The following is a 26,888-nucleotide window of genomic DNA, read 5'->3' on the forward strand; positions in this document are numbered from 1 at the left end:
CGCTCTAATTGAATTTACTCCCTTGTGAAAAACAAGAGTGTCACATTACACTTTGTAACTAAAAAACAAAAATATCTTGTTATATTTGCATGCAACAAGAACAAAACAATCGTTACTCGCACTTACTATTGTAAACGTCAGAACTGTTTCAAATCTAGTCTCGTCTCCTCTAAAACATGTCCTAAGAACTAGAAGCGACGATTCGTGGCCTCTAATTGAATTTACTCCTTGTGAAAAACAAAAGTATCAAGTTACCTTTCACTTAAAATAAAAATATCTTGTTGCATTTGCGTACTACGAACTCACGAACTGTTTCAAACCTCAAGGCTCATCTCGTTCATTTAACTAAAATCCTCAGCCTAACCCACAGAAAATGTCGAAGTAAACCCAATATAAGAATACTTCCTCCTCTTTTATAGAAGAATGAATACGGCCGTTCTGAACTTTATCGGGATCAGATCTTCTCACATACCATTTACCTTTACAACAAGAAATTTGATTGGCAATCACTCACTCACTCACTCACTCACTCACCCATTGACCCGTAACATACTCGACGCGCCGACTAAGAGGTATTTTTTTGTGAAAAAAATAACTCAAAAACTGTTGGAAACATTAAGAAGGAAGCAATTAAAGCGCGCGTTATTGACGTGTGAATGGCGTGGGCATCCAGTTACAAAAAGTTGTTATTGGATATCTGTAATTAGACACCCACGTAATCGCGCACCCATTACGTGACGCGGATTAGGCTCTCGGAGAACCAACCTCGATCGAGAATTCTGTTATAGATAGGATTAAACGTGCACTCGTTCTCTAACCGTCTTTGGTTATCATCTTGGAAACAGACGCTGATTAAAGAAGAGATGGACCTATGTAAGGTGGTATTTAGTAAAAGGACGAGGTTAGTATTTCAGCTGCACGTGCACGGACCCACAGACTTCTTTCCATATACAGTAATGCCGTTCCTAGGTTTCTTTCTGCTGTCAATTTCAGTCTAAGGGAAAAGCATCACACACGTCAGACTTTGTGGCTATAAGAATCGTAAAGATGGTAACTTGCTTTCACTTTGAGTTAGCTCCAATTCGCACATCAGCCGACACAGGTTTTTTCCGCGGGGTTTACACCATTTAGATCACCCAAACAGTTAGTTACGTACTCCGATCCTTCCCACAACGCCGAGAATCTGCGCGCTATCAAACAGGTCTGGAGCATAAGGGGCGGTTTTTTATCTACAGTAAATCTGTTTCAACATTCAATGTTTACATGTACTTCGACTTGCAGCTGCGTTTATTTAACCCAAAGGGAACAGCTAAGAGGTGCTCGAAGGAATTCCCAACCTCGTTCCCAGGGCTTTTCCCTTCCAACGTCTAGGGGAAGAGCCCTGGGAACGAGGTGGTTCCGGGATAGTGGCCAGGGTCCTTGATGACAGGTCAGAGCCTAAAGGTGTAAAACCAGAGGGATCATGGAGTGGATCAAAAGAGTGCTTTTTGCAGCTAAAAACTGGTCATTTTCTTTGCAGAAAAGCCCAACAAGATGAAATGCGTGCTGTCAAGGAGCTGGCTATAGCCAGCCCGATATTAACTTGAAGCAAGGTGACGTGTGCATGCTTTGCAGTTGCAAGTTTGACTGGCATTGATTGATTGAAAAAGCAGTATGTTTCATTTTCATATTTCATATTTGCAAATGGGGGTAATTGGCAAATGTCCAAAGTGAAATCAAAACACTCGTCCCTGTAGTGGCTGAAGACATTACTTAGGAAGCTCGTCAAATGAATATTTTTCTAGAAAGTGATAATCTTTCATCATCTTTGTTACGCGCTCTATTTGTTCATTGGTCCAAAGTACCTTGTCCCTCGTCACCGAAGGAGCTCTCAAAACCTCTCGACATTTTTCCACGTAATTTTTAGGGCAGGACACTCCCAAGTGATCACATAATTTCCGCAGGGTTTCTTTGGGTCTTAGCAGCATTTCGTGCGCTGGAATATCAATGACTGCATCTTTGCAGTGTAATTTGACGAATTGGGTAGCATCTGCCAACTCAAAGTAGCGCTCAATGGCCCGGTCCAGTTCTTCCTTGTTTTCTATCTGTTGGCCAAAAGAAAACAGGGAAGCAATGCATTAATTTGTGTACATTTTCAACGTCCGTGGTACACGCGAGAGTTAAAGGACATAAATGAAATATAGAGATCATTAAATACATTATAGCGTTACCATACGAACAAAGGATCCTGTGAGCATCTCATGGAACAGAGACGTTTCGAATGCAATTTTATGAACCGAAAGTCTTTGAGTGTATTCTATTTTCAAACGCCGAGCTAACTATTGTCAGTAACCCGAGTAACAGTCAATAGATTTGAGACAAAGCTATATCCCTACGGTGTGGAGCAAACAGTGCTCCACTTCAGTGCATTGTGCGTAATTTTATTTCGATTGTATACTCGATTAAATCAGCCTTTCTCACTTTATGAAGGGAAAAGCCTACAGCCACTTACCGTTTGCTCAGCCTGACTGCTAACACCCGATAAGGCCAGTTTGGGAGAATGTAAAATGCACTACAGCTAGCTCGAATTGACATAAATTTTCCAGTTCTCCCAAACTTTCTCTAGTGTTTGCATCCAACTATTTAAACATGACCAGCAATCCGTATTCTCATTAAATTCTTCATGTTCTAAGGTTCCAGCGCGTTTGTTTTGTTGTCTCCACGATTTCATAAACACATTAATTAACCTCGTCATCATCTAAGTTCGAGTGAACGCGCGAGTGAAATACATGTCTTGTTGCCCCGTAGGGACTCCCATATAAAAAGGTCGAGGATGCTCCTCGTCTCGCTTAGGGGTATAAATCAAGGATTCTGATCTCGCTTAGGGTGTAGTCGAAGAAAAAATTATAAAAAAAAAACACTCTTATTTCCGTTTTTAGGCTCGATTGAACAGCGGCTGGAAATCGAAACTATCTTTTAAAGGTCAAATAAAGCTCGAGACACGCGCAGATTGGTCTCCGTTAGGACTTTAATTCAGAACTTCCGAGGAGCATCCCCGACCTTTTTATATAGGAATCTCCTCCTCTGGGTTTTGTTGTATTAAAGTTTAATGAACTGGCCCTCACTTTTAATCCACCCCCTCTTACAGCGTCACCTGACTCTACAGCATGAAGCATCATGGTTGCTATGTTATCAAAGGGATTCCTGATGACGTGTATTAATTTGATTGGTACTTGGATGACTTCACGGATTTCGTCTAGAATACTCATCTTGTCGGTCAATGCCAGTGCAGTATCCTTCCCTTTCCTGTCACCGATAACCTTGAAAATCGATTGAAAAGAAAGTGATTATACAAATTTTAGATGTCAACGGGACTGAGACGAACCAATAAGGAGGGCTGGATCTGTTAGACCTGGATTGTGCGGAGTGGGGAAAGAAAAACAGAAATAAGACAAAAAAAAAAAACGTATCCATTTCCCCAAGAATGTAAAATTCTGATAGCAAACCCATCGCCTTTATCTGCGTGAATGTCGTGTTGTTGTTGTTTTTGAGGGGGGGGGGGGTATTAGGGACGGATCATCATTTTTTGAGGGGACGGGCGGGTTGGGCAATTTTCAAAAAAAAAAAAAATTCTGCACAGCAAAAACTGCTGAAAAAAAATCCTGCAAGGAGAGCCATGGGCAAAAACTCGAGCAAGTACTTTCTACTATCACTATTTTGATTTTTCATGTTAAAAAATATTCTTGCACAATCTATTACCCACCAAAAACAGCAACAACAACAAGTAGCTTTATTTGCCTGACCATAAATTCACACAGTGTTGCAAAAGCTTTTGTAAAACTAAAACAGTAACGATTATTGTGATTATGACATAGCAATCAAGTTACATTGGTTTGATTTGAAAGTAGAATATTGCGTAGATCAAAGCGAGATGAAATAAAATTTTGCTGATTGAATATTAATATAATGATTTGAAGAAGTCATGAGTTCGTCAATGGCTTGTAACCAGTCTGGCTTGTAACTAACATACTTGTTTAAAAGTCGGAATGATATGTTCTATTTTTTTATAAAATTTATTTCTTACAATAGAGTATTTATTGCAATAAATAAGAAAGTGAGATTCGTCTTCAATTTGATTAGAGTCACAAATAGGGCAGAGTCTGTTAACCCATGAAATTTCAAGTTGATCATATCTAAGTCTCAATCCTTAGTCTGTGATTGCCTATCCTAAATTTCACTAGTTCTTTTCTTTCGCTTAGTTTGCTTGTTAGGCCTAAATAAGAGGAGGGTATATAATCGTTCTTAAAAGTGCTGAAAAATTCTAGTTTAGTAGAGTTTTGCATGGTATGTTGCCAATATAAAATATACTTTTGCTGCATTAGGCCAACATACTGTTTGATTTTAGCGTTAGTTAAGTACGTAAGATCCAAACAAGGGAAATTGTAAAATTCAGACATACTTATTGTATTAGAATAATAACTATTTTTACCAGGGTGACGAAGATCTTACGACATGAGAAAGATTTGTTTAACAATAGAGCAATTATTCTTACTTAGAAGCTATGAGGAGTAATTCATGATTTCCTGATTGATAGCTATAATAAGAGGAAACCTACCAAGTTCAGCTCTGCATGCTACATTGGATGCATTATTGCTTACTTGTAAATAACGTTTACAGAATTGGAGATGTGTTTTTGTCGATCTGGGAACTGTCCCAAGTCTTGAGATCAGATTTTGCATATGCACCGCCCCAGACTTCACTGTATATGTCAAAATTGGAGAGATAATTGCGTCGAAAATTTTATTCGCTAGGAATGGAGGTAGTTTGCTGAAATTTGTGTGTTTTCTAAGAATGAAAAGGGCGCGAAAGGCCTTTTCTTTCAATTTATCAAGTACCAATGAAGAGTTACCCGTTGAAGAAATGAGTGTTCCCAAATAAGTGTAATTTTCAACAATTTCAACAGGCTCATTGTCGATATGAAAATTAGACTGGATACATTTCTTAGCACGTTTTTGAAAGATCATAACCTTTTTTTTATTGATACTTAACATCCATGTACCGCGATAGGATGATAGAGTGTTAAGGCAAGTTTGCAGTCCTATTTTTGATCTTGACAATATGACTAAATCATCTGCATATAAAAGTGAATTTAATTTTGGGCCGTTTGGAAGGACAGAGGAGTCAGATAGAATTTTTTCAAAAGAGATCATGCCTAACCTAAAGGTGAGAAAAAAGATTCCTGCCCCAGAAAATTCCTCCTTCCGTCCCTTTAAAAGGCGTGAAAGAAGAGTTGGATGTAGTAGGACGGTAGTTCACCTTAATTCTGTGCTGAAATCCTCCTTGCCATAGACCCGGAATATGGTAGTTGTACTTTGACTCTTGCCTCAGGCAACTTTCGCTGCTAGCACGTGTAATGAACATAGCATGCTCCAAGGAATGCTGGTGAAGATCGTAAAATAAACGATATTTTTGCATGCGTTTCTCCTTAAGTTCTGGTGACTGGTACTGTTCCCATTTCTCTATCAGCTGGTACCCAGGTGAGATAACAATTTCTGGGTGGGCATCCAACATGGCCGCCACTAGGCTGTGACAGCTGCGCTGGTATCCGATAAACATCACAAATGTCTCTACGCCGTCATACAATCTGAAAAGTTTCTCAGCAGGTGAGAGAAAAGGTGTTTCCTGTGAAATAGACCAAAATCAGGTCAAGCTTTAGATGTCGGCTGTTTTAGAATTTTTTCCTTTATTCCGAGTTATAAACTGCTAAATTCTACTCAAAACGGTAAAACTAATCAAACCCGAGTCTTTCTTGGTCGTGAATACGACAAAATATGTGAAGCGTTCTTTTTCAAGTCTCCTCATCAATAAAACACTTGAATGCTGGTGGGTTTCTTTACGTGACCCTCCAAGAAAAAGCTTGTTAACAGTCAAAACTTGTTTGTGTTCTGGCACAAGTCGATCAACAAGAAAAGTCTAATTACATACGGGTAAAGAATATTCCGGCTCAGGACAGAAAATTTTTCTCGGTAAAATTTTACACCAGCGAATAAACCTATTGAAAGAAAACTTTGTGGGTAGACTATAATCTGTTGAGGCCGATGAAGCCTTTCCTCAGCGAACAGTTAGGCATCACATGGTCACTGAGAAAGGTACGCGACTAGTACTCGGCGCGGGTCATGCGAGCAGTGAGGTAGTGAGGTCACGCTTCAAATGCGTTTACCGTCCTTGTAGCATATTAGAGTAAATATCATACAGGAGGACATAACTTCTTAGCAGTCACGAACTCATTTCTTATCAAATTGTTGCAATTGTCGCCATCCATTTTTCACCAAAGTAATTCTAAGACTTTCATTTTCTAGGGCGTCACAAGCTGTAAAAGCATCAGGATACACTGAGAGTTCAGGCGAGTTCAGTGAATCATAATCAACATAAAGTATAGTACTCTGATGGAGTTATTAAAATAAAATGCGACAAAATGATTAAGAATGTGTTTACCAGTATTGCCGGTTTTCGAGTTGGTCGATTTTATCTGTTGTTGTTCATTACGTGATCCGTTCACCATATGCTCGTTCATAACGACTACAATTCAAAAACTCACTGCAGAACCGAATTAACCAAAGACCAAAGGACACATCGGCTGCGCCCGAGACGACGAAACTTCTCAGTTTGACAGTAAACCCCTAGTTTTGTTGACCTCTGGCCTGACCGTTCACCACAGAATAAACTACCGGCACACGTCGTGTAGCTACAGCATATTAACTCTGTATTAACTGGTCGGCGAGAAGGAATGCAACAAGTCACGGCTTTTATTATTGCAGTGACGTCATGCTGCAGAAGCCCTGAATAAATTTGCTGTTAATTCCTTGAACAATATAACTCTTTAATTTGTTTGAACAGCTTGTAGACCTGGACACATCTTTCTACTTTTGTACGCGTGCGTTTGGCAGAGGACTGATTGTCTCTTCCACAAGCGAGTCTCGCCTGCTTCTCGTTGAACTGGAGATTCAACTGCAAACCAAGAAAAATAAATAAAAATCAACCTTGCGGTCGTAGAATAGGTTTTTGTACATTATGCTAGCATTTTTTCGAGCATTTTAGTGAGGCAAAAGCATTAAGCATTATTCGAGCATGTTACTGGCATTTTCCTGGAAAATTACTAATATTTTTCCACAGAAAATAGAAATAAAAACTATTTTTTACCAGAAAATGAAGACTTAACTTAGCCTCTTCACTTAAAAAAGGGATAAAGGATTAACAGAACAGATCATTCAGAGAATTATCTTTTGGTCTATTAAACCTATTAGATACTTTGTTGTTAATTGTGTTGAAACGTTAAAATTATTAAAAATTAAAAACCGCATGTATGAGCATTAACCGAGCATTTTAGTGACTTTCTCGGGGGGAAACCGAGCATTTTAGTGGGAAAAATGGAGCACTAAGGTGGAGCATTTTAGTGGGGAAATAAAAGCATAATGTGCAAAAGCCTATCGTAGAAGTAACTACTTTCTTTGTTTGCCGACAGTTTGTTTCTTTTGGGAGAGAAGGGCGTATTTTAAATTAATCGGCTGTTACACATGGAAATTAATGTATAGATGCTTGAATAGTGCTTTCTTCTAAATAAAATAACAATACTCAAATAAGGTGGACATGTCATGGTCGAAGAACCAATCATAATCGAGAATTTTGTGCTCGACATGATTAATTATGCAATCGTTCTCTGGTTGTCTTTGGTTGTCACCTTGGGAACAGACGCTGATTGAGAAAAGATGGACTTACACAAGGAAGTATTTAGTAAAATGACGAGGTTAACTAGTATTTCTGTTCCATGTTCACGGATCTCTTTCCATGTACAGTACTGCTGTTCTCAGGACTCTCCCCGCCCTCAATTTTTAAGGGACAAGCCAAGAGGTGTAGAGCACATATTATGCACGAAAAAGACAATGATTTCATAGAAAAGTTAAATTTATGCGAATTTCTTGAAGGTTTATTAACCTTTTGAAGTCAAATGAACCATATGTTTTGTCATGTTCCGTTAGACTTAAGAGTATCCTTGAATTTCGCCCATAAAATAAAGCTTTAATTGAAGTTGGTATAAAAATATCAAGAAATTTAGGCAGTAACTCATTCGATTTTTGCCATTTTATTTACAACTTTTTTGGCATTCCAGTGAGCAACTTTCCAGCATTTTACGAGCACAATCGGGGCAGGCCTAGACCTAGACCTAGAGGTTCAAGGCCCAGGCGTAGAGGTTCAAGAGTAGTATTCTCCAAACCACCTCTTAGGGGACCGTCGGTGGAGTAACATCCGGGCCCTGTTTATTATCGCATTTCTCCGATGAAACATTGATCCGGACAACTGATGAATCGTGGTCTTCGATCACCGACCTGAAACAAATCCGATCTGTTACGGAAAACGCAATTGTCACAGATCTTGAGATTCCTGTTATTATCACTGCCTTCGAAAGACAAAAAAAAAATGGATTCTTGTTCGCTTCTATGACTGAACAGTTATTTTAAGGTAACAGCTATGTACCCAATATATGCAGGATCTCAAGTTTAAGTGATATAAGTAGCACACACAAAAACAGAAACTCGTTCAAGATCACTTTGCTTGAAAAGCGATATTAATAATTGCAATATAAACAATATACACCTCATTTTTTCCGGAACTGTACCCTTAACATACTTTTCTCAGTCAAGACCTTGAGTGGCTGTTAATACCGTAAACAGCAATCCATTTTTCAGAAGCCTTTTAAATAACCATCGCTTTGATTGGGGTCGTCGAAAATGTCCGATATTGAATCTATTTTTATATATACAAGATTTCTGCTGTTTCCTATATTGGACTTGGAGTTTTGTGGAAGGAAATTTTTACAGAATTGTTTCCGTGTAAGAATGGGAAAAATCACAAATATTAAAACCCGCAAAATTTGAGGACAGTAGTTTCGTGACTAAAATGATTCCGTTTTTTAAGAGAACTCTTACAAATGTCAACCGCAGTGTAAAGTACCTTCAACTTCTCTTCACGCTACTATAAAATCACTTTTAGGAAGGTTGCAAGGAAAAGTAATCATTAATAACTTTAATCTTTGAAAATGACATGACAAATTACGGAGAGATCACTTAGAAATCCATGACAATATTCACTACTTTAGGCAAAGAAAAGCCACAAGCTGCTTTTTCCTTGTCAAACAAACCTTCAAGCGCTTATTCTCGAGCAGGAAATGAAAGACGGATATATCAGTTTTGACTTGTCGTGTGTAATCGCTTGTCTATACAAAAACCAATTCGCTGTCAGCAACAATCTGACGGGATTTTTTTCGTGATAAAACTTAACCAATAAATAAATGAAACAACGTTTGTTGGTAATATCGGCCTGTCAGCCGAGACTGTCATCAGTCAACCCTCATTCAAGCATAAGAGCGATGGTAGCAGCCGTAAACAGTGATTTTGTTGAAGTTTGTTGACGTACGGTACTGAAAGTAATTTGTCTTCTTATTCCCCCGCGTAGACTGATCTTCTCTTTGCTTGATGACCACAAATCAACACCTAATGAGACACCTTCGATAAATGCACGGAATAAAACAGATGAACAGAATATTCCCAGAAGGAATGGGCTTTCGCCGTTAATTTAATAAGCGGTGCTAAGTGGTCGAGTTCTATTTCTGCCTCATCATGGCAAAATTGCCTACTCGTGTCATTTAAATCAATGAGTGTATTGTTAGGCGCTCAATAGAGCAGTAACAAGCGTTAGTCTATGTAAATCTACTTCCTGGCTCTTATTGAATCAAGTAATATCGCGCTGATTGATCAACTTGTCTGTGAGATTAATAGCTTCTTCAGCAAGCCCCACACATGCAGTCGATTATGCAAATGTCCTAAACCTCAAGATTAATTTTCGTATTTCGCCCAATGACGCTCTGAGCTGGTCAGTTAGCAAGCTCATTGTAGCTTGGTCGGGGTACAAAGGCAGAGTTTAATCGTCTCCTGATCGTGAGAACTATTTCTCTAAAACATTTGACGATATAAGGTAAGAAAACACTTCTATAAAATTCAAAGCTTTTCAAATAATTTCAATTCGACTAGCAAAATTTTCCACAGTACGGTACGAGTTGTATTGTATAGTGCCACTTTGAAACTCAGTTAAACAAATATTACAACGCGATTTGTAGCTAGCTTAGCACAGAATTCAGAGCATCGTAGGTTAAAATCAAAAAAGTGAAACGGTATAAACATTTTAAACTATAAAATAAGAAAGTGAGTTGGCTTTTTTATAATTTTCAATGTTCGTGTTTTTCATAAGCTTTTGACGTGATAAATGACAAATGAACTGTGAGAGCGCTTCAGGCAAACATTCTCAAATTCTTTGTCCATGATTCAATAACCAAAAGAATAGGCAAAACACACATGGCTCGCATCGATGAGTCGGTTTCATTCTTTTTTTGTTCATAGGTTAATCGGGGTACACGGAGTATCATGTACAGAGTTACAATCACCTCACGAAACAGAGTTGCGCTTCGTTCGAAATTCTAAGCGCGGGTCTCGAATAAAGATAGTTTACCAACAAAGCAACCTCGTGTTTTCATCACTCAAGGTAAAAACGTGGTTTCTACAACAACCACAAATTTAAATAATATCCATTCGGAATGGCGTGAGAATTTTTTAGAATTAACAGAGCGTGTCATTTTGCCCCAGTCGTGACACTAATTCGAGTCGAACTATTAAGAAACAATGCGGTTTTTCACTGGCTTCAACTAAGCACTTTCATTCATTGTACAAATACAGCCCCAATAAACTAACCCTTGAAACAAGTGCCTACGCAATGGCAACACACAGCTTAAAAGTTGCTTTAATTAGTTCAGCGCTAAAGAGCTTGATTAATATGACCACTGATCAGGTAGGCGAAACGCTGGATCAGTCAAAAGCATATCAGACGAAAGTGGTTTGTACAACTGAACACTATGGCCGTGTAGGTCTCCGGTCACCGCCCAAAATACAGATAAAAAATCTTCTCCTTTGCCGTGATCCGTCATCAGGCAAGCAGCAATTTGAAGTGATTTTCGTCTTTTACTTCAGACTTATTTAGTCGCTTAGACAATGAGCCGCCGAGGCAAACGCCTTAGAGTCGATAATCCGATAATTTTGATCTCAAACGCGGCGTTTTACAGATCACATTTTTGGCATAAGAGAATGTAAGGAAACTGCTCTTCTTTTGAAATTGTTTAAGTGATCAAAACAAATTGATGGATCTTTGTTTAGAATAGCAAAGATTTCATCTTCTTCGATTCCATTACTCGTCGCACGTTCAGTTTATTACCGGCATTTATCCGAAGGTATATCTATACGTTATTTTTCCACGATGCATGATATGTGCGTATTTTATTGCGCAGATAAAATGCTATTATGTGACTAAATTTCGACACTTAAAGTTAAATTAGAAGATTTTTTTCCCTTAAAATCGTATAAAATGATTCGATCACCTCCTGGTTCGGGCTTTTAAACTGATGACCATCAAAAAAGGAAATATCCCTGTTAAAAAAAAAAAAACCGCAAGACCTTTTCGAGGGCTACTTCACGATAGGGTAAGGGTTGAAGATTCTTTCGTTCATTTTAACAACACATTAGAATCGGTTATTCATTTGAAGAAAATAATCAAAACCCATCAAGATATCACCCGAGGAAATACTGCTTTCTTTCCGTTATTTAGGCGGTGTTGTCTGAATGTGGATAATTGTTATCACCCAAGCAGGTGCATGCATATAAACAGGAATTAAGAAGTAAAAACAAGATATCCGAAACAGTTCTGTTTTTGTGGACACGTCCGTAGTTTTTCCTGCCGCGTGGACATTGTATATGTTGCAACTTTCCGAGCTAGTTCAAGTGAGATGGGTGTTATATTGAATAGTCAAGGTTTGGGCAAAATCATTCAACAATATAACAGACTTCTAGCTTGTACTTTACGATTCATACCTCTTACTAACCGAGTTCGCGGTCCGTACTGTAACTTACGTCTTCGATTTATAACTTAGACGAGTGTGTTTGACGGTGGGAATCCAGGCGTTTTGTGCGTATCATTTTCCATTATGTTGCCTTATAAATTGTTCATTCGAGCAGGCTCTATAGCAGATTTTGGGCGTCCACGGTTTCAAATCCTGGCTAAAAGCCTGGTTTGGGAACAGCTTCAAAGTTTAGCAGACCGTACTGAAGACTACAGCCCGCTTAATTGACCTATCACAGCGCGCGTAGTAAGTAATTAAGAGGTATAATAATTTAAAACATCCGAGTAAAAAAATGTACGTATAGGCGTATTACATGCTGGTATATATGGCTCCCAGACGGGAAATTTTTTTTGGTTGGTTTGTTTGTTTGTTTGTTTGCAAGAAACAATATCAACACTGGACAGGTCTCTTGCTCGTACTGTATAATTGTCTGTTTGAATGAGCATTTACTGTTAATCCTTACTCCAAATAACTGCTTCAGGTTGTAAGGATTAAAGGACTCCAGTTGCCGCTTTGAATAGCTTCACTTATACTTATTCATGACACTGGCAGTGAGCACCACTGGCAAAAATAAGTGAATATTTAAATCGAGAGCACTTTCCAAATGGCTCCTCGAGCGACATAATCATCGGATAGTCGAGGACCGGTGTCGACTTATGAATACGCATATTGTAAAAGATGAGTAAAACTTAAACTGAAGTTCTTTGCTTCATTATGCAGCAGCCTTTTTCCTGCGTCAGAACGGTTAGCTGAGGATGCGCTGACTAACCACTTTTTAACATCGTATCGCCTGGCTTCAGTTTTGAAAATATCTGTAAAAAAGTGACCTTATGCTTGGGAGATTCTGCTCGCACTATTTCCATCACAATTAAAAGCAATATCCTCACGGATCCAATTCCAATATTGCTTTACATCGAACAGTTTCGAAGCAATAAAACTTCGTAAACAACTACATGTAAGACCAGATTAAATCATGCCGTAAATTAATCACTTCAGTATAGGAGGTAAAATAATCAAAAACCGCGCGCATAATTTTGAGGATTGCGGGAAGTTCTAGAGTAAGAAACAAACTCGGACAGAGCTCTATTTCCATCACAATTAAATGCAATATCTTCACGGATCCAATTCCAATATTGCTTTACATCGAACAGTTTCGAAGCAATAAAACTTCGTAAACAACTACATGTAAGACCAGATTAAATCTGCAGTAAATTAATCACTTCAGTATAGGAGGTAAAATAATCAAAAACCGCGCGCATAATTTTGAGGATTGCGGGAAGTTCTAGAGTAAGAAACAAACTCAGACAGAGCCAGCCGGGTGTAATTATAAAGATTAATCCGATGAAACTGCTAATGCTCGTTCTTAGCCGTTCAGCCATAAAGGCTTGTTTCAATGTGGTTTCGGCGATCTCTATAAAATTAAAGTGAACCTAAAAAAAAGCACTTTTATACCTTTCACCATTAACCGAAAGAAGTGGGCCGGTGTAGTCTAGTACTAATAGTCACAAACGTAATAAAAGATGGCGCCAATTGGTTGACAAACCCTGACATGCGACACTTAGTTTTTCAGACCTACGATAAAAGAACCAAATGGGAGATTTAACAAGGCACAATTTCCTCCACACACACAACTGTTGAATTAAAAGGCCGAAAATCGTACCGTTCTAAAAGTACCGCTAATGCACGGTCAAAATTGAGTCAATCAAGAAAGCAGCCAGTATGCGAAGGAAGCAAAATGACGCCAGTAATTTGCGCAGCTTCAATCTTCTTAAATTTCCATTTAGCATGGAGCGTGGACAATCTCTCCTCCTGTGGCAGACAAAAGCAGACAGAAAGAGATGGAGAATGGGGATGAATTACATTCAAAACAGCGCCTGTCTGTCTCGCTGAGTATCGCATTACAGCAGGTGCATGCAACAGCTTCTTTTGTTTTCTATCGCGTGCTCTCTGCTCTGATTAAATTTTAACCGTTAGTAATCAAGTCGCTCGCTCAAAGGCTTTTGACCGAAGGGTAGCTATTGTCACGAGAACATATTTGAGGGTCGAAATCCGGCGAGAGAAAAAACGAACTGAAGAGTCACTTGTTCTTAAAAAGAGGAGTTTTAATACTTGAACAGTTTTGAAAGAACCTAGCTGGAAGGGGTGAGTGAGTGCACAAATTTACCGATATTTCTTTGACAAATTCGTTCTTTAAACACGAGAGACTCCTTTTAAATTTAATTTAACCTTAACCTAACTTTGCAAACAAACGTTTTAGCTGCAGCGGCTGTCTAGAAATTAAAACACGGAAATTTACCGACTATCTAAATGACTTGCGGCAACCGTATGAAGAACTGTAGTTAAACCAAGTTAATTTTACCCTGTGTTTGCGACAAATTCAGAATTACTTAAATATTCACAAAAAATGCACATGCATTATCAAACTCACAGAAGGTGTGCAGCCAATTGTCGAACGAAACTTCCGCCGCCTTTACATCCGAGTGACCAGGCCCTGTAACCAGAATTGCACAGTAAGTGAAGACGAATTTGAAAAAGTCACGGAATGAAACGAAATTTCTCAACTAGTACTTACGATCTTTTTAGTAGTAGTGTGTCTTGTAGAAATATGATCCCGCTAAAGCCAATTGCGAGTGGAGACTAGACCTGGATTCTGGTTCTATAGGCTCGACCGCTGAGTAGCGCAAATGCTCTACTGACAGCAAATCAACCGAGCGAATCGTCGTCTTTTTTTTGCGTTTTGCCAGAGGGTACATTGTACCAGCATAGAAAGTTACAATTTTTCAGGGCTTGTAAAGAGAGCCCCACTTTTTAACCCTGTTCAATCTTGTTCCGTTTTGCTGAACCATCTATTTACTCTTGGCGAACTAGAGATCAGCTAGTGAAAAACAGTGACGGACTGCTGAATGTGACCGCCAAAAAAAAAAAAAAAACTTTCCTTTACTTTTCACTGCGCGTGCTTTGGCTTTTGCTTTTTTTTCTGGTTTGTCGATTGTGAATTGAAGAGCCGGGTTTCATTCTTTGCCACACAATCGCCTAAAACAACAACGCAATCACCCAAACAGATATTTCCGTTCTACGATCTTCTCTGCCCACGCAATAATCGGTCTCTTTTAGCGAAAAGAAATTTCCATTTCTTTACAACTTTTAGTTACTTTTCGCTGAGTCCTTACAACTCACCGCAGCGCACGATTACTAGTAAACTCATTCGTCCACTGGCATTAAAGACGATGAACAACTTCTGACCTTGGTAAATTAAAAACCAGTGACCAGAAACCTGTTTGATCTATGCAATTCAGACAAGACTAAACATCACAGAGGCATTGTGTTACTAACAAATGAAGCTATTTTTGCAAGGCGTGTTTCTTTGTAATTGGTAATACGGAGGTGTTACGCACCGAGAGCAAAATGACCTGTGTAATTAATTCCAGAATACTGCACAGTAGGCGATGACTATTATATCCTATAGCTGATTAGTCCTCCGCGCGCGGTGCAAGCTGTATGTTATTTTCTAACATAACTTGATAAAGCGGCAACATGTAATCGGCAAGCAAACCGAGATAAAGTTGAACAGATAACAAAAATAATAAAATTGTTCTTTCTTGTCGTAACGCAAGGGCGGATCAATACAGATGACTTGAATAGAAAAAATAGCGGTATCCTGTTATACTACTCCCCACACATTGCGCCATTGTTAGATGTCGGTGTTACTTTGTAGCTAATTACCACAAGAGCCAATCAATTTTCTTCAAGACCACTTTTTCATAACTTTACAATTATGAACTAAATGTTAAAATATTAAGAATCGACGAGTCGCCACGCGCAATCTAGTAGGTATTTCACTTTATCTCCTTTTAACATTTCCAGGTGCATTCCCTTCAGTCCACACGTGTATGCAGTGTTTAGATTTCTCATGTTTGTCTTGGTGCTCTTTCGTCGGCTGGCTTGGGATATATCCAGTGTATTACTTTACGAAATCTCTACCCTAGCGGGTGGCAGAGCGGGAGGCATGTTGTCGAGCGCACGTTGCTCGAAGCATGCAGCCCATCATAAATTTTTGAGCCATGTTTACCGCTGTTTCTAAGTATACAAACGTTGTTCATTACCGTTCTTTTTCAAAAGGTTATCATTTGTTTTCTCGAGTATTAACTCATAATGGACCGATAAATGACTCCGATTGGTTAATTTTCTGGCATTGTTCCTTGCGCATAGAAAAGCTCTTCGAGACTTGACTTCCTTTACGCGGAGAAGTAAATGCCCTCAGCAGCAAGAACTTGTAGACAGGCATTTCCTCCCCGGGATGGGGGACTGAAGGAAAATAGTAGCATCCCGGGATTTTTCCACGGCTCTCAAGAAATCAAAGAGCGGTTACTTGTGGAGCGAAAGTGTGATGACACTCAGGAATGCGCACGGCGCATCTGATTGGATTATGCATTAATTACCGCAGAACAGTGTCAATCAACTGCTAAAAAAGAGTGTATTGATTTTGCCTTGTTCTACAGCGCAGTTGCACGTCTCGTAAGCCTAGTTGTCGTCGAGCGTTTTGTAAACCGTTGATCCTCTATGTCACAAGTGAAAAGTCTTTTAAGCTTTCTGGGCGAGACTCAAAGTTGTAGCGTAGCTGTTTGACTGAATAGGGTAGAAAGCGATGAAGAAGTCAATCATTTCGTCGGTAAGGGAGTGCGATTGCTTGTTAGGACTTGGTGTAGTTAGCGAAACTGAAGCGAGGGGTTCTCAACACTGACGGACTTTCCTTATGACTTTTAACAGAGCATGGTGGTTCATGATGAGGACAGCAGGAAAACCTGTAACAACTGCGGCGATTTGTGTCCAGGATTTTCTGCGCATTTATGGCGGTAAGTGCTAGATTGTTTCACTGCAGTAAGCAACAGGTTTTGAATTCAAGTAAAGAACGGTCGAGAGTTGTTTTGTTCCCAGCGTGAAGGTAGTACATACTGCTTTAGGAGCGACATCCAACACAACACAGATTTCCAAAGCCAACTACTTATAGTATGCCCTAAGGTGAAACAGGCATTTGCCTTCGGGACATTGTGCTTTGGAATTTTGTGTATCGAGAACTGGGACGCCACCAGGCTTCAACGTGTGGCTTTGTCCAAAAGATTAGATAGGTATTTGCGATACCGCTCCTCCGTAGCAAGGGTCAACGTGAAAGATACGTAGTTTCTAGTATTTCCTTGCAATTCCTGTGCTCCTATTTATTCGGTGTTCACTGTTTTAGCGGGGAGAAACTAAAAGAGATGACAGAATTCGTGTTGGTGAAATCAACAACAACAATAGTTGACCTAATTTTACGGCCTCTTAGGCTTTTGATTATCGTAATTGGCTTCAAAAGACTTCGGTTGTTGTGCATGCATTAGAGATGTTTCTTTTAACCGGAGCTGTGTACAGAAGGTGCGGATTGATTTCAAAGTTTATAAGCAAGCAAGAGGCTTTTTGTACAGTGGTGAGTCGATGCTTGAAGCACTCGTGCTTGTTTGTTTAGTATCGTTTGATCAATCACTGATTCGTCACAGCAGCGTGCCCACTCACTTGAGAGGCGCAGGGCCTGTTGCCTTGTTTTATGCATCGAGTTTATGTCAAACATAACGCGGAACGGAAAAATTGTTTAGAAATAAAGATGTTGTTTTCTTATTGTTAACCTCGCAGTTTTGTAGACACAACAGAGATTTTTGAAAGCTTTGCGGATAAGCGTCACCCATTTTCCGAATTCTAAAGCACTCGGAAGGAGGTTTAGCGGTGAACCGAACTGCCAATTGCCAATAACACGGGTGGGAACTTCGAGTATTTTGAACTTCTTAGACATGAATTCAGAATACTGAAAGTATTAAATTTATTATACACCGAAATTTGAAATCTGCTGGTGAGATTTTTCTTCTTTGTTCCGATGACGGAGTTAAACACTTGAATTATGAACACAAGTGAATACGCTCTTAATGAGCCTTGAATTTCGTTTAGTACTTCCTCGCCCGGAAACTGCTGCCACTGAGAAATACCATTCGTAATTCACGGTTGTCCCTTTGATGAGGCTAATCTGTAAACTCCACAGTCGCGGCGGAATTTTTCCCTCTGTATATGCCGCCATCATCGCTGTAGCAAAATCAATGCGTGCGCGCTAGAACGAAAGTGTTAATGCTGAGCTTTGCCCGTGAATTTTTTTTTTCTGTCTATACACGCGTTGAGTCGACGTTCCGAAAACAAATCAGTGCGCCAGCGCTTCCTTTACTGACAAAGACTTCTTATCCTCGCTGTTTCTTGGTACCGACATTTTTATTTCGGAAAAATGTCGCTCACACACATGGCTGGAAGCTGTTTTAGCGATTTTTTCGTCTTATCTTCGCAGTTTTCCTTAACTGACGATTGTAGTTTTTTTAATCTGTTTATTCTCGGATCTACAGTTGAAGGAAGATGTCGGATAAGACAAATACGGGTATCGTTTTCCCGGGCGAGAATCGTATCATCAACAACAGGTTTGACCCGCCTAATGGCCGTGGCAAATTCTCGCGATTCTGAAAATTTCTTTCCTCGCATTTTTTAGGTGAAAAATGTTCTGGTGAGAACACGCATGGCTATTTCACTTTCAGTGCCATTGCAAGTTTATTTGGACCGCACGAATTTGTTGCTATCATTACTAATATCTCGCTTTATCGACGTCTTTTTCTTCTAAGAGACATCCACATGAGATAGCAGTGTTTAAAATGTAATTATTAGAAATTGCTGGCTCCTTTTCATTTATTACAAAAAGAAATTTCTTAAGGTGACAATTTCCCAGTTCGTAGAAAATCAATAAGAACTATTGTTAGAAACAGTTTAAATGAATTGAAATTTACATTTGTATGTATAAGCTTTCCCTAAAGCAAAACCACGGTCGAAATGTTCTTGATTATAGCACAAAATCGATTTATATTCTGCTGAAGTTCTGTAATAGACAACCAACATATCCCAATTTTAACCACAAAACCCTTTCATTGAAAAAGCTTCACACTAAAAATAAGCATATTATTACGACGAGCTGTCGCCATGGCAGAGTTAATGAATTTTGTTGTAGTTCTAGTTCGAACATTTACATTAGAATGGCAGAACAAAGATTTCAATAAAATGATTTATTACATTGACAGAATAATCTGACGGAGGGTTTCTTTGTAATTTTTTTCTTTTTGCTTGGTGTGTGGTCTACGATTAAACAGAGTGTAAAATATAAAAAGCTGTGACAATAATCTTCAAATGTGTTGAACTTTTTATGGAATTAAACGAAATCTCCAAATCGGTTTTGCGTTTGAATGAGCGTTTCTTCTCAAAATCGGCTTTGCCCTTAAGTAACCGATATCCTGAAAGTGTTTATTTTAAACGTCTTAGTCCACAGAGCAAGAAAAATATTGACAACTGTCGAGTTTTTAAAAGGAAGGACTCTAGCAGGTTGAATAAATTGGCGTCGTTTGGGATTTTCTTTGTCCGTCATGCGAGACATCTGTTGTATTTCCGAGGCTATTAAAGCTCTTTTATTTGAAATCAATTACCGGGTTTTATTGTTGTGAACAACATAAATATATTTCTCTCTAAATCATCTATGTTTCTCTTTGTCCTATGGGGCTATTTACTGATGATTTTTTTGGTATATACGTGTAACAAAACCACCGTTTCATCGACTGGTTTGTAATAATTGTTTGACTTCTTTTCACTCTTATAATATACAAAAGACAGATAGCTTTACCATCTGTACAGGGATAGATCCCTACAGCTTTGCATCATTAACCCTTTTAAGAAAACCTACCAGAAAAAAAATTAGGTTGGCCCTTTTTTCTATTTCTTCTTTCAGCCTTAGCAGTTTTTAGTATTCTGTAAAATAGTAACATTTATTGCTTTTTTAGCTTGGGTTTTTTTTTTGCGAACTTAAAACGCTTGAAACGTGCCAGAGGTTAACCTCTGCTAAAGCTATATGACAATGAAACAATTGATCTCAGAACTAAGAGAACATAGAGGTTAAGCTGTGAGTATAATGATGTCTAAGATCAAATATTATTTGTTGCATATAGGAAATTATCAACCTCTAGCCTCTGGTAGCTATGATATACCATACCAGGCCGAACAGGGATGTAATAGATAGTAATATTTTATGTCCTGCTGTGCTGTGTGCAACTATAATTTAGCCATTTCTAAGGCTTGCCCTAGCTTGTCGACTTCGTCAATTCAGCAAATTTCCTATTTGGAAGCTAATCAGTTGAACAGATGTTTTGCATTAGATTTATTCTGGTAGAAATCTTGGCAAAAATAGAACCAATATCTGTGCACTTGATAGCGACTTTGCTGCATCTCTTATAAGATATGTTCACACTTACGTAATGTGTATATGTAAGACCATTATTTCCTGTTTTTAAATCATTTTCCACTAAGTTTACTTTTGTACAGGGTATTCTCTATGGCAAAGCAATTACCTGACACTGAACAGACATGTCTAGATACATATATTTTACCTCTCTTTGGGTCTGCAGTTATGATAATGTGTAAAGAATTTTTGTTACATGTGGCTTAGTAGAAAGAAAAATTAATTCAAGCTTAGATCAATTAAATATGTGAGCTAGGAGCTATCATTAAGTTTTAATAAGGATAAGGCTAACTTTGAAAAATATTTAAATATCTCTCTATTTCATCTACATTCTGGTGACCCAGAGACAAGAGAGTGTCTTTATTTTACAATAGGTTTCTTGTAATGGCTAAGATGGAGAAGACTTTTTCAGCTGCTGTTTTCCATTGGAAAAATATTTTGAAAGCAGTGTGAGCTAGAAGCTGCCATTAAGTTTTAATAAGCAGTAAGCTAACTTTGAGAGAAATTTAGTGAAAGGAACAATAATTATTTATCTCATCTACATTTTGGTGACCCAGAGACAAAGAGAGTGTCTTACTTTAATTTCATAAATTATAGGATTCTTTGGCTGTGATGTGCTAGAACTTTTCCTCTGTTGTAATCCACTGGAAAAAAATTATTTTGAAACTAGACTCCAATTAGACTGCAGTATATTTGAATGGATTTTTGTAACTCAAATTGGTCTTGTCTAGTTTCTTTCAATATTGATTGGCCATTCTGAACATTTGTTACTGCAGGAAAATTTGTCAGCACTGCAGGTGTCCAAGAGAGGATCACAATATTATTGAAGATGATGCCAGGGAAGGCTGCAGTGTATATTTAGGAGATGCCAACTATTCTGGCTTTCCTAGCGATGATGACAGCGGTTGTGCATTAGATGAATATGCATGGATTCCTCCTGGACTTAATGCTGAGCAGGTGAGTACAGATGCCAAATGGATTTTTGTTTTGTTTCAGGTACACAGTTTCTTTCCAAATATAATGGAAGTAAATTGGTATCCACATTGTCTGTTCTGGTTGTGAGGGTAAAGGATGGTGTTCTTCATTCCAGCGAGATCATAAAGAGAGTTGTGTTAAAAGAATCATTTAGCACTATTTTGTTATTGTGACGTAAAAAAAATGGAACCATTCCCTTGATTATCACCTTTCATTCAAGAGGGCTTTGGAGGGTTATCTGAGCTTCCTGCTTTTGTAAGTTGGACTTTCAAAGACTACAAATTGTTGTTGATTGATTTGAAACAGCTCAGGTACACTGTAGGTAGTTTATAGTTGTTGCATAGGTCACAGTAATTTTGAATTTTAAGTAGGACTTTATTTGTTGAATTAAACTGCTGTATGTTTTGGCTCTGGTAGGAATACAAATTTATTGCTAGTATTGTGGTTTGCAACCTGGTTTGGATTATAAATGGTATTGTTTATCCTCACATCTGTAGGGAACTAGTGTTCGGCATTTTCATCTGTTTCCAAGGTTAATCAAGATTAAACCAAAACCATGTATTTGCTAATTTCAGGTGCACGCCTATATGAGTTCCCTTCCAGAAGAAAAGGTTCCATACATAGACAGCATTGGTGAAAGGCACCGCAACAAGCAAATCATTGTTCAACTTCCACCATATGATAGTGAGGCAAGATTCTGTAATGGCCTGACAGATGAAGAGAAAAAAGAGCTACGAATCTTTGTGGCACTGAGAAAAAGAGATGCTTTAGACCGAGGAGTGGTGAAGCAGATTCCAGATGTCTCTGAAGGCTACAGTTGTAGAGAGGTGTGACTAATTTATATTCATGAGTAATATCTGTTGAATGATATAGTGGCTTCCATAAAGCTTTTGGGAGGCCTTAAAGCTGACTGAAATAGGGTGTAGGTGATAACAGTTCAAGAACATTCTTCATTAACATTTGACAAAACAATGAGCCACTGCATTCATATCTGGCTGCTTTAGCAAAAATAGGCTTCCAACAGTCCGCCAAAACAAATACTCCCATTGTAGAAATCTAATGTTGAGGGACGTGGTTAATTTTCTTGTAGTGTGGTGACCGTGTCTGCCCAGGATCCATGGCAGTTTTTGCTCCAAGAGCAGGTCAGAACACAAGTTGGCATGCTTCTTGCTTTGTTTGTTGTGTCTGCAAAGAGCTTTTGGTGGATTTGATCTACTGCTACAAGGATGGAAGGATTTTCTGCGGAAGACACCACGCAGAAACATTGAGGCCCAGATGTGCAGCATGTGATGAGGTACATGTACAGGAATTTTCAGAAAATTTGACAGTCGTAATAGTAATAAGTCAATGCCTAAAGTTTATTGGAAAATAAGGAAGACTAGTCTGGTTGTGGTCTGTCTATTAGTATAGGTGAAGTGATCACCTTTGCGATAAGAATCATGAAGCACCATCACATAATTATGTAATGCAAGCACAGACAGGATTGCCATTAAGGGCTGTAACCCATAACACCTGTTACGGCTAAGTATGCTTGATAGGCACTTGATGTTACCCGTGAACTTGTCTTTTGTCAGTACAACTCTCCCACAAAGCAACGAGTGCAGTGTGTATGTTATGAGTGTGAAGATCAAGGCGACGAGGTTGACTCAAAACTCAATGACAGCCCTGACTGAGTTGTTAATATCAAGCATTTTTTTGTTTTATGTTATCAGATTATTTTTGCTGAGCAGTGTACAGAAGCTGAAGACCGATGCTGGCATGTGAGCCATTTTTGTTGTTTTGAATGTGACTGTCCCCTTGGGGGTATGCGTTATATAATGAAGGATGGAAATCCATTCTGCTGTCACTGTTTTAAGTCAATGTATGCTGAGTTTTGTGATGCTTGTGGTGAGCCAATTGACCCAGATGCAAGTCAAATGGAGCACAATGGACAGCACTGGCATGCCACAGACAATTGTTACTGTTGTTACAATTGCCGCAAACCACTTCTTGGACAGCCATTTCTACCAAAGAATGGAGAGATTTATTGTTCTCCAGAGTGCAGCCGTGGTGTGCCTACTGTTTACCAAGGACATGAACATTTTGCTCCTATACAATCAGGCTTTAACACAAAACAATACAGTGCTCACGAGTCATGCACTTCTGATCTTGGAACCCTGGAGTCAGACTATGTGGCCTCCAGCACTCCATCTGCCTCTGGCAGGTTGAGTGTTCCATATGAGCCAAGTATTGACGGTGACAGTGTTGGCCAGTATTCAGGAATTTTGTCCAATCGCAGGGCTGGAAACTTGGGAAGACAATGCCATGAAGATGCTTCTGTTGGAATTGGAGGATTATCTAGCACCATGTTTGGTCTCATTGAATCTTCAGGATATTCAACTGATGTATTTGACAGTGTAAGTGTACAAGGAGGCAACTATGGCAGCTTTGATTTTGACAATGACCGATTCCATAAAGGTCAGAATTTCCAGGAGGTCTCAAGGGCTAGACAAGTACCTGATAACTTAGAGAGAGCTTACCAAGTTGAAATATATGACAATAGAAGCACTTCTGACTTCATACGAGCAACTCCTGTGGATGTTGAGTCTGCCAAAGACAGTAACTACGGTACTATTGAGAGCAGGGATAGTAACTATGGAACAGAGATCTCTTCAGCCAGTCAAGATTTAAACAAGGCTATTAAGCATGTGAAAGTAAAGCAAAGGGTTAAGGAGAGGCATGCCTCTGGATATGCGTCAGACCACTGCTCAAGGACATCCAGAAATTCAGGTTATCGAACAAAAGCAAGGCAAATAAAGTATTATGATTTTTCAGATATTGATGACTTTGGTAAAAAATGTTACTTCAGTGAAGGAGAAAACCCAAGGCCATTGTCAAGATCTTTGGAGAGTTTGACATGGAGGCCAAACTCTGTGCCCCCTCCACGACACAGTCACATGAGAACTTCTTCGGGTACGTATGTGTCAGCAAGGAAGGAGCATATGATTAATAGGAAGGGCTCTACCCCAAAGGAGCCAAGTAAGTCACGTAATGGACACACTCAAACAAAATCAAAATCATCTCAGCTACCTTGGGAAGATCCTTTTGCCAATCCAGTGGATAAGAGTAAGTCAAAGCCTGTTAGACGTCCAAGAATCGCTTACACAGAGGATGGGTTCTGTGAAAAACCTGCACCACAGATTGTGAACACAGCTGATGCAACCAAGAAAAGGAAAAACAAACACAAAAATTGCTTGGTACAGTGACTTGTCAAATTTTGGTAGCAAATGCACATGACCACTTCAATGTGACCATTTGATTTTGACTTTCATGCATGCATGAAATCCATGCATTGTGTATGTTTGAAAATAATGTTGGACTGCATGTACTAATATAGTCAAATGTGAGCTGTTGTTATAATGGTTGCCACAATAGATACATACATGTGGCTTGTATATTGTAGTTGTTTGGTTTGTTCCAAGTTTTTGTTATTGCTTGAATCAAAGAGACATATTAAGACACTTTATTGGAATTTGGCTTTCCTGCAGTTTTTAACATTCCCTGTGTGTCAGGATCAGTATATTTTTGACATGTTAAAAAGACAAGTTTTGTTTACTGAAAAGGTGGATATTGATCAAGTATGATGTCAATGAGCCAAAAGAATGTTGCATGCTTTACTCACTCACTCATCCTCATCGGGCCCATGACGACTCTTGCTGCATGCTTTGGTGTTATCTAAATTCATTACCTCAGAAAATTCATAAATTCTCAAATGGGCCTGTTAGATACCATGAAAGCCAGAATGCAATAAAAGTGCACAGCCATTTTGTTTTTACAATTTTATGGGGTTATAATTTAGTAAAAAAAGTAGTAATCAGGGTTGAGAATGGAAATTTTTTGTTAACTACAATAATATTATTATTGATGATATCCTTAAAAATCAATATAATAGAAGTGCTCTAGTTAAATTTCCTTATTTCATTTCATGAAATCAGTTGACAAAGTAAGTCAGTAATATATGACAATTTGCAAAGAATTATATATTATCATTTGATACTGTGCCAATAAACACAATATCAGCCACACAAATTTGAAATGATGTTGGTTAGACGAATGTTTGTAATCAACTGTGAACTCAGTGTACACATTTGAGCTGCTAGTGTAAACATGTTTGCATTACAAAGAAAACATACTGTTACCATCTAAAATCCATTTTTAACACCATATATTTGCCTTTTGGATATTTTAGTTATAGTCCTTTCCTGTATTGCCTAAAACACTTTAACTGCAGTGCAAACAAAGACTTTGTTTCAGAGTTAAGTGACATGAATGAAATAAAATACCAGTAGCCAACATAATGTATCATGTACTTAGTTGAAATAAATGACTATGATAAGTGAATATTCATGGATAAGCCAGAGTTTTTGACACTTGTTTGCTACCTTCAATGGTCAAGTATTCTTTTTATTTATTGCACTCTCATTGGCTGAAGTTAGAAATATTACTTTTTAGCTCCGGTATACCTCAAAATTCTCATTATTTTTTTAGCGAAAGTTTTTGTTTATAAGGACTTGGAAACTCAATGTAACATTAAACTTGTGCAAGAAAGATAGATCACTTTTCTTAAACAAAGACGAGGTTTGGCATCAAGCAAGATTCTTAGATCCATGCATTTTTCTCTGTAACATCCACAAGTCATTTCTTACCTTAACTATTTACATTTGTTGTGTTCTGTTTCGGTTTCTGTTCCCTACACAATCATATCTATAGATGACGGCAAAAGTTGTTTTAATTCTCACATTTTGACATGTACCGGTATGCGGTAAGCAATTAGTAGCAACTAAGGTTTCTTTTGTGAAATAGTTTTTTTTTCCCTAAAAGCAAGACAAAAATGGTTTCTACATATCACTCCATATTTGCATATAGCAACATTGTATAATATTCGTGCAAAGCAAGAAGTGAGATATTGACTATTTCTGCTTTTGGTATGATCTCTCGTATTACTAGATGAGTGCTCCTTTGCTCCTGTTCTGGTAGTAATTTGTTTTTGTCTTATTCTGTAAAGTTTATTATGTAGTAAGACAATATTTGCCACAACTTAGATAAGATTTTGTGACTACAGTTAAAATGCTGTGTTGGTTTATCCATTGTGAATGCATCATTACTGCATAACTCTTGTTATGGTTGGTCACAGTTACACTATTTTAAATTAATATATAATAATTATTTGAGAATATTGGAATTTTCAACTTTTAAGTTATGTTAGTGGTTAATGAAAAGTTTTCATAAATTGTTGCTGGTTTCAGAATAAACCCTTCAGATTCAATGTCATTTATGTTGGCCAGGTATTTTGTTACATCTAATATGCCCAAGTATTATATGGCTGTCTCACAAGGACTGGGAACTACCAAATTCACGAATTTGATTGGCTGAAATCGATATTGAAAGCGGTCTAGAATTTCCCATCAAGACTGGCATCTAGACCTGTAATGTTTTCCGGTGAAAAAGCTGCAAACTAAAATGCAAAAAAATTGACTTTTTTCTTCTAACAACATTTATTTGTGGAAGTGCTAAAAGGCTGAGGAGAAAAAAAATTAAAGAGGACCAGCAAACTTGGGC

At 38.4% G+C, this 26,888-nt stretch overlaps 2 protein-coding genes across 4 annotated transcripts; one reads left to right on the plus strand and one right to left on the minus strand.

Annotated features, from left to right (window-relative positions):
* Positions 1–208: 208 nt before the first annotated feature.
* LOC145497838 (uncharacterized) lies at positions 209–16,044 on the minus strand. The gene is made up of 6 exons (XM_081477701.1): positions 14,406–16,044; positions 6,475–6,987; positions 6,288–6,349; positions 5,296–5,667; positions 3,105–3,299; positions 209–2,084 (listed from the first exon to the last, which is right to left on the minus strand). The coding sequence occupies exons 2-6, from the start codon at positions 6,551–6,553 to the stop codon at positions 1,749–1,751; spliced, it is 1,044 nt and encodes a 347-aa protein (XP_081333827.1). The 5' UTR covers positions 6,554–6,987; positions 14,406–16,044; the 3' UTR covers positions 209–1,748.
* LOC145497741 (prickle planar cell polarity protein 3-B-like) lies at positions 9,109–26,604 on the plus strand. Of its 3 annotated transcripts, none has more exons than XM_081477587.1 (6): positions 9,109–10,008; positions 16,745–16,830; positions 21,092–21,272; positions 21,866–22,117; positions 22,381–22,584; positions 23,003–26,604. In XM_081477587.1, the coding sequence occupies exons 2-6, from the start codon at positions 16,748–16,750 to the stop codon at positions 24,533–24,535; spliced, it is 2,253 nt and encodes a 750-aa protein (XP_081333713.1). In that variant the 5' UTR covers positions 9,109–10,008; positions 16,745–16,747; the 3' UTR covers positions 24,536–26,604. The 3 variants fall into 3 exon arrangements, with proteins under 3 accessions (XP_081333713.1, XP_081333712.1, XP_081333711.1); XM_081477586.1 differs by lacking the exon at positions 9,109–10,008 and adding an exon at positions 13,117–14,119; XM_081477585.1 differs by lacking the exon at positions 9,109–10,008 and adding an exon at positions 16,459–16,646.
* Positions 26,605–26,888: the final 284 nt, after the last annotated feature.

Source organism: Orbicella franksi, chromosome 9, assembly GCF_964199315.1.
Source record: "Orbicella franksi chromosome 9, jaOrbFran1.1, whole genome shotgun sequence".
Classification (NCBI taxonomy): Eukaryota; Metazoa; Cnidaria; class Anthozoa; order Scleractinia; family Merulinidae; genus Orbicella; species Orbicella franksi.

Bases quoted from the DNA above. Each gene is read 5' to 3' on its own strand.
- LOC145497838 (XM_081477701.1), bottom strand. From the start codon at position 6,553: ATGAACGAGCATATGGTGAACGGATCACGTAATGAACAACAACAGATA. The intron at 6,350-6,474 runs GTAAACACATTC...ATGCTTTTACAG, and splicing joins CTCGAAAACCGGCAATACTG to CTTGTGACGCCCTAGAAAAT. The intron at 3,300-5,295 runs GTGAACTACCGT...TCGATTTTCAAG, and splicing joins GATTTCAGCACAGAATTAAG to GTTATCGGTGACAGGAAAGG.
- LOC145497741 (XM_081477585.1), top strand. From the start codon at position 16,623: ATGAAGAAGTCAATCATTTCGTCG. The intron at 16,647-16,744 runs GTAAGGGAGTGC...GACTTTTAACAG, and splicing joins AGAAGTCAATCATTTCGTCG to AGCATGGTGGTTCATGATGA. The intron at 16,831-21,091 runs GTAAGTGCTAGA...TTGTTACTGCAG, and splicing joins TTTTCTGCGCATTTATGGCG to GAAAATTTGTCAGCACTGCA.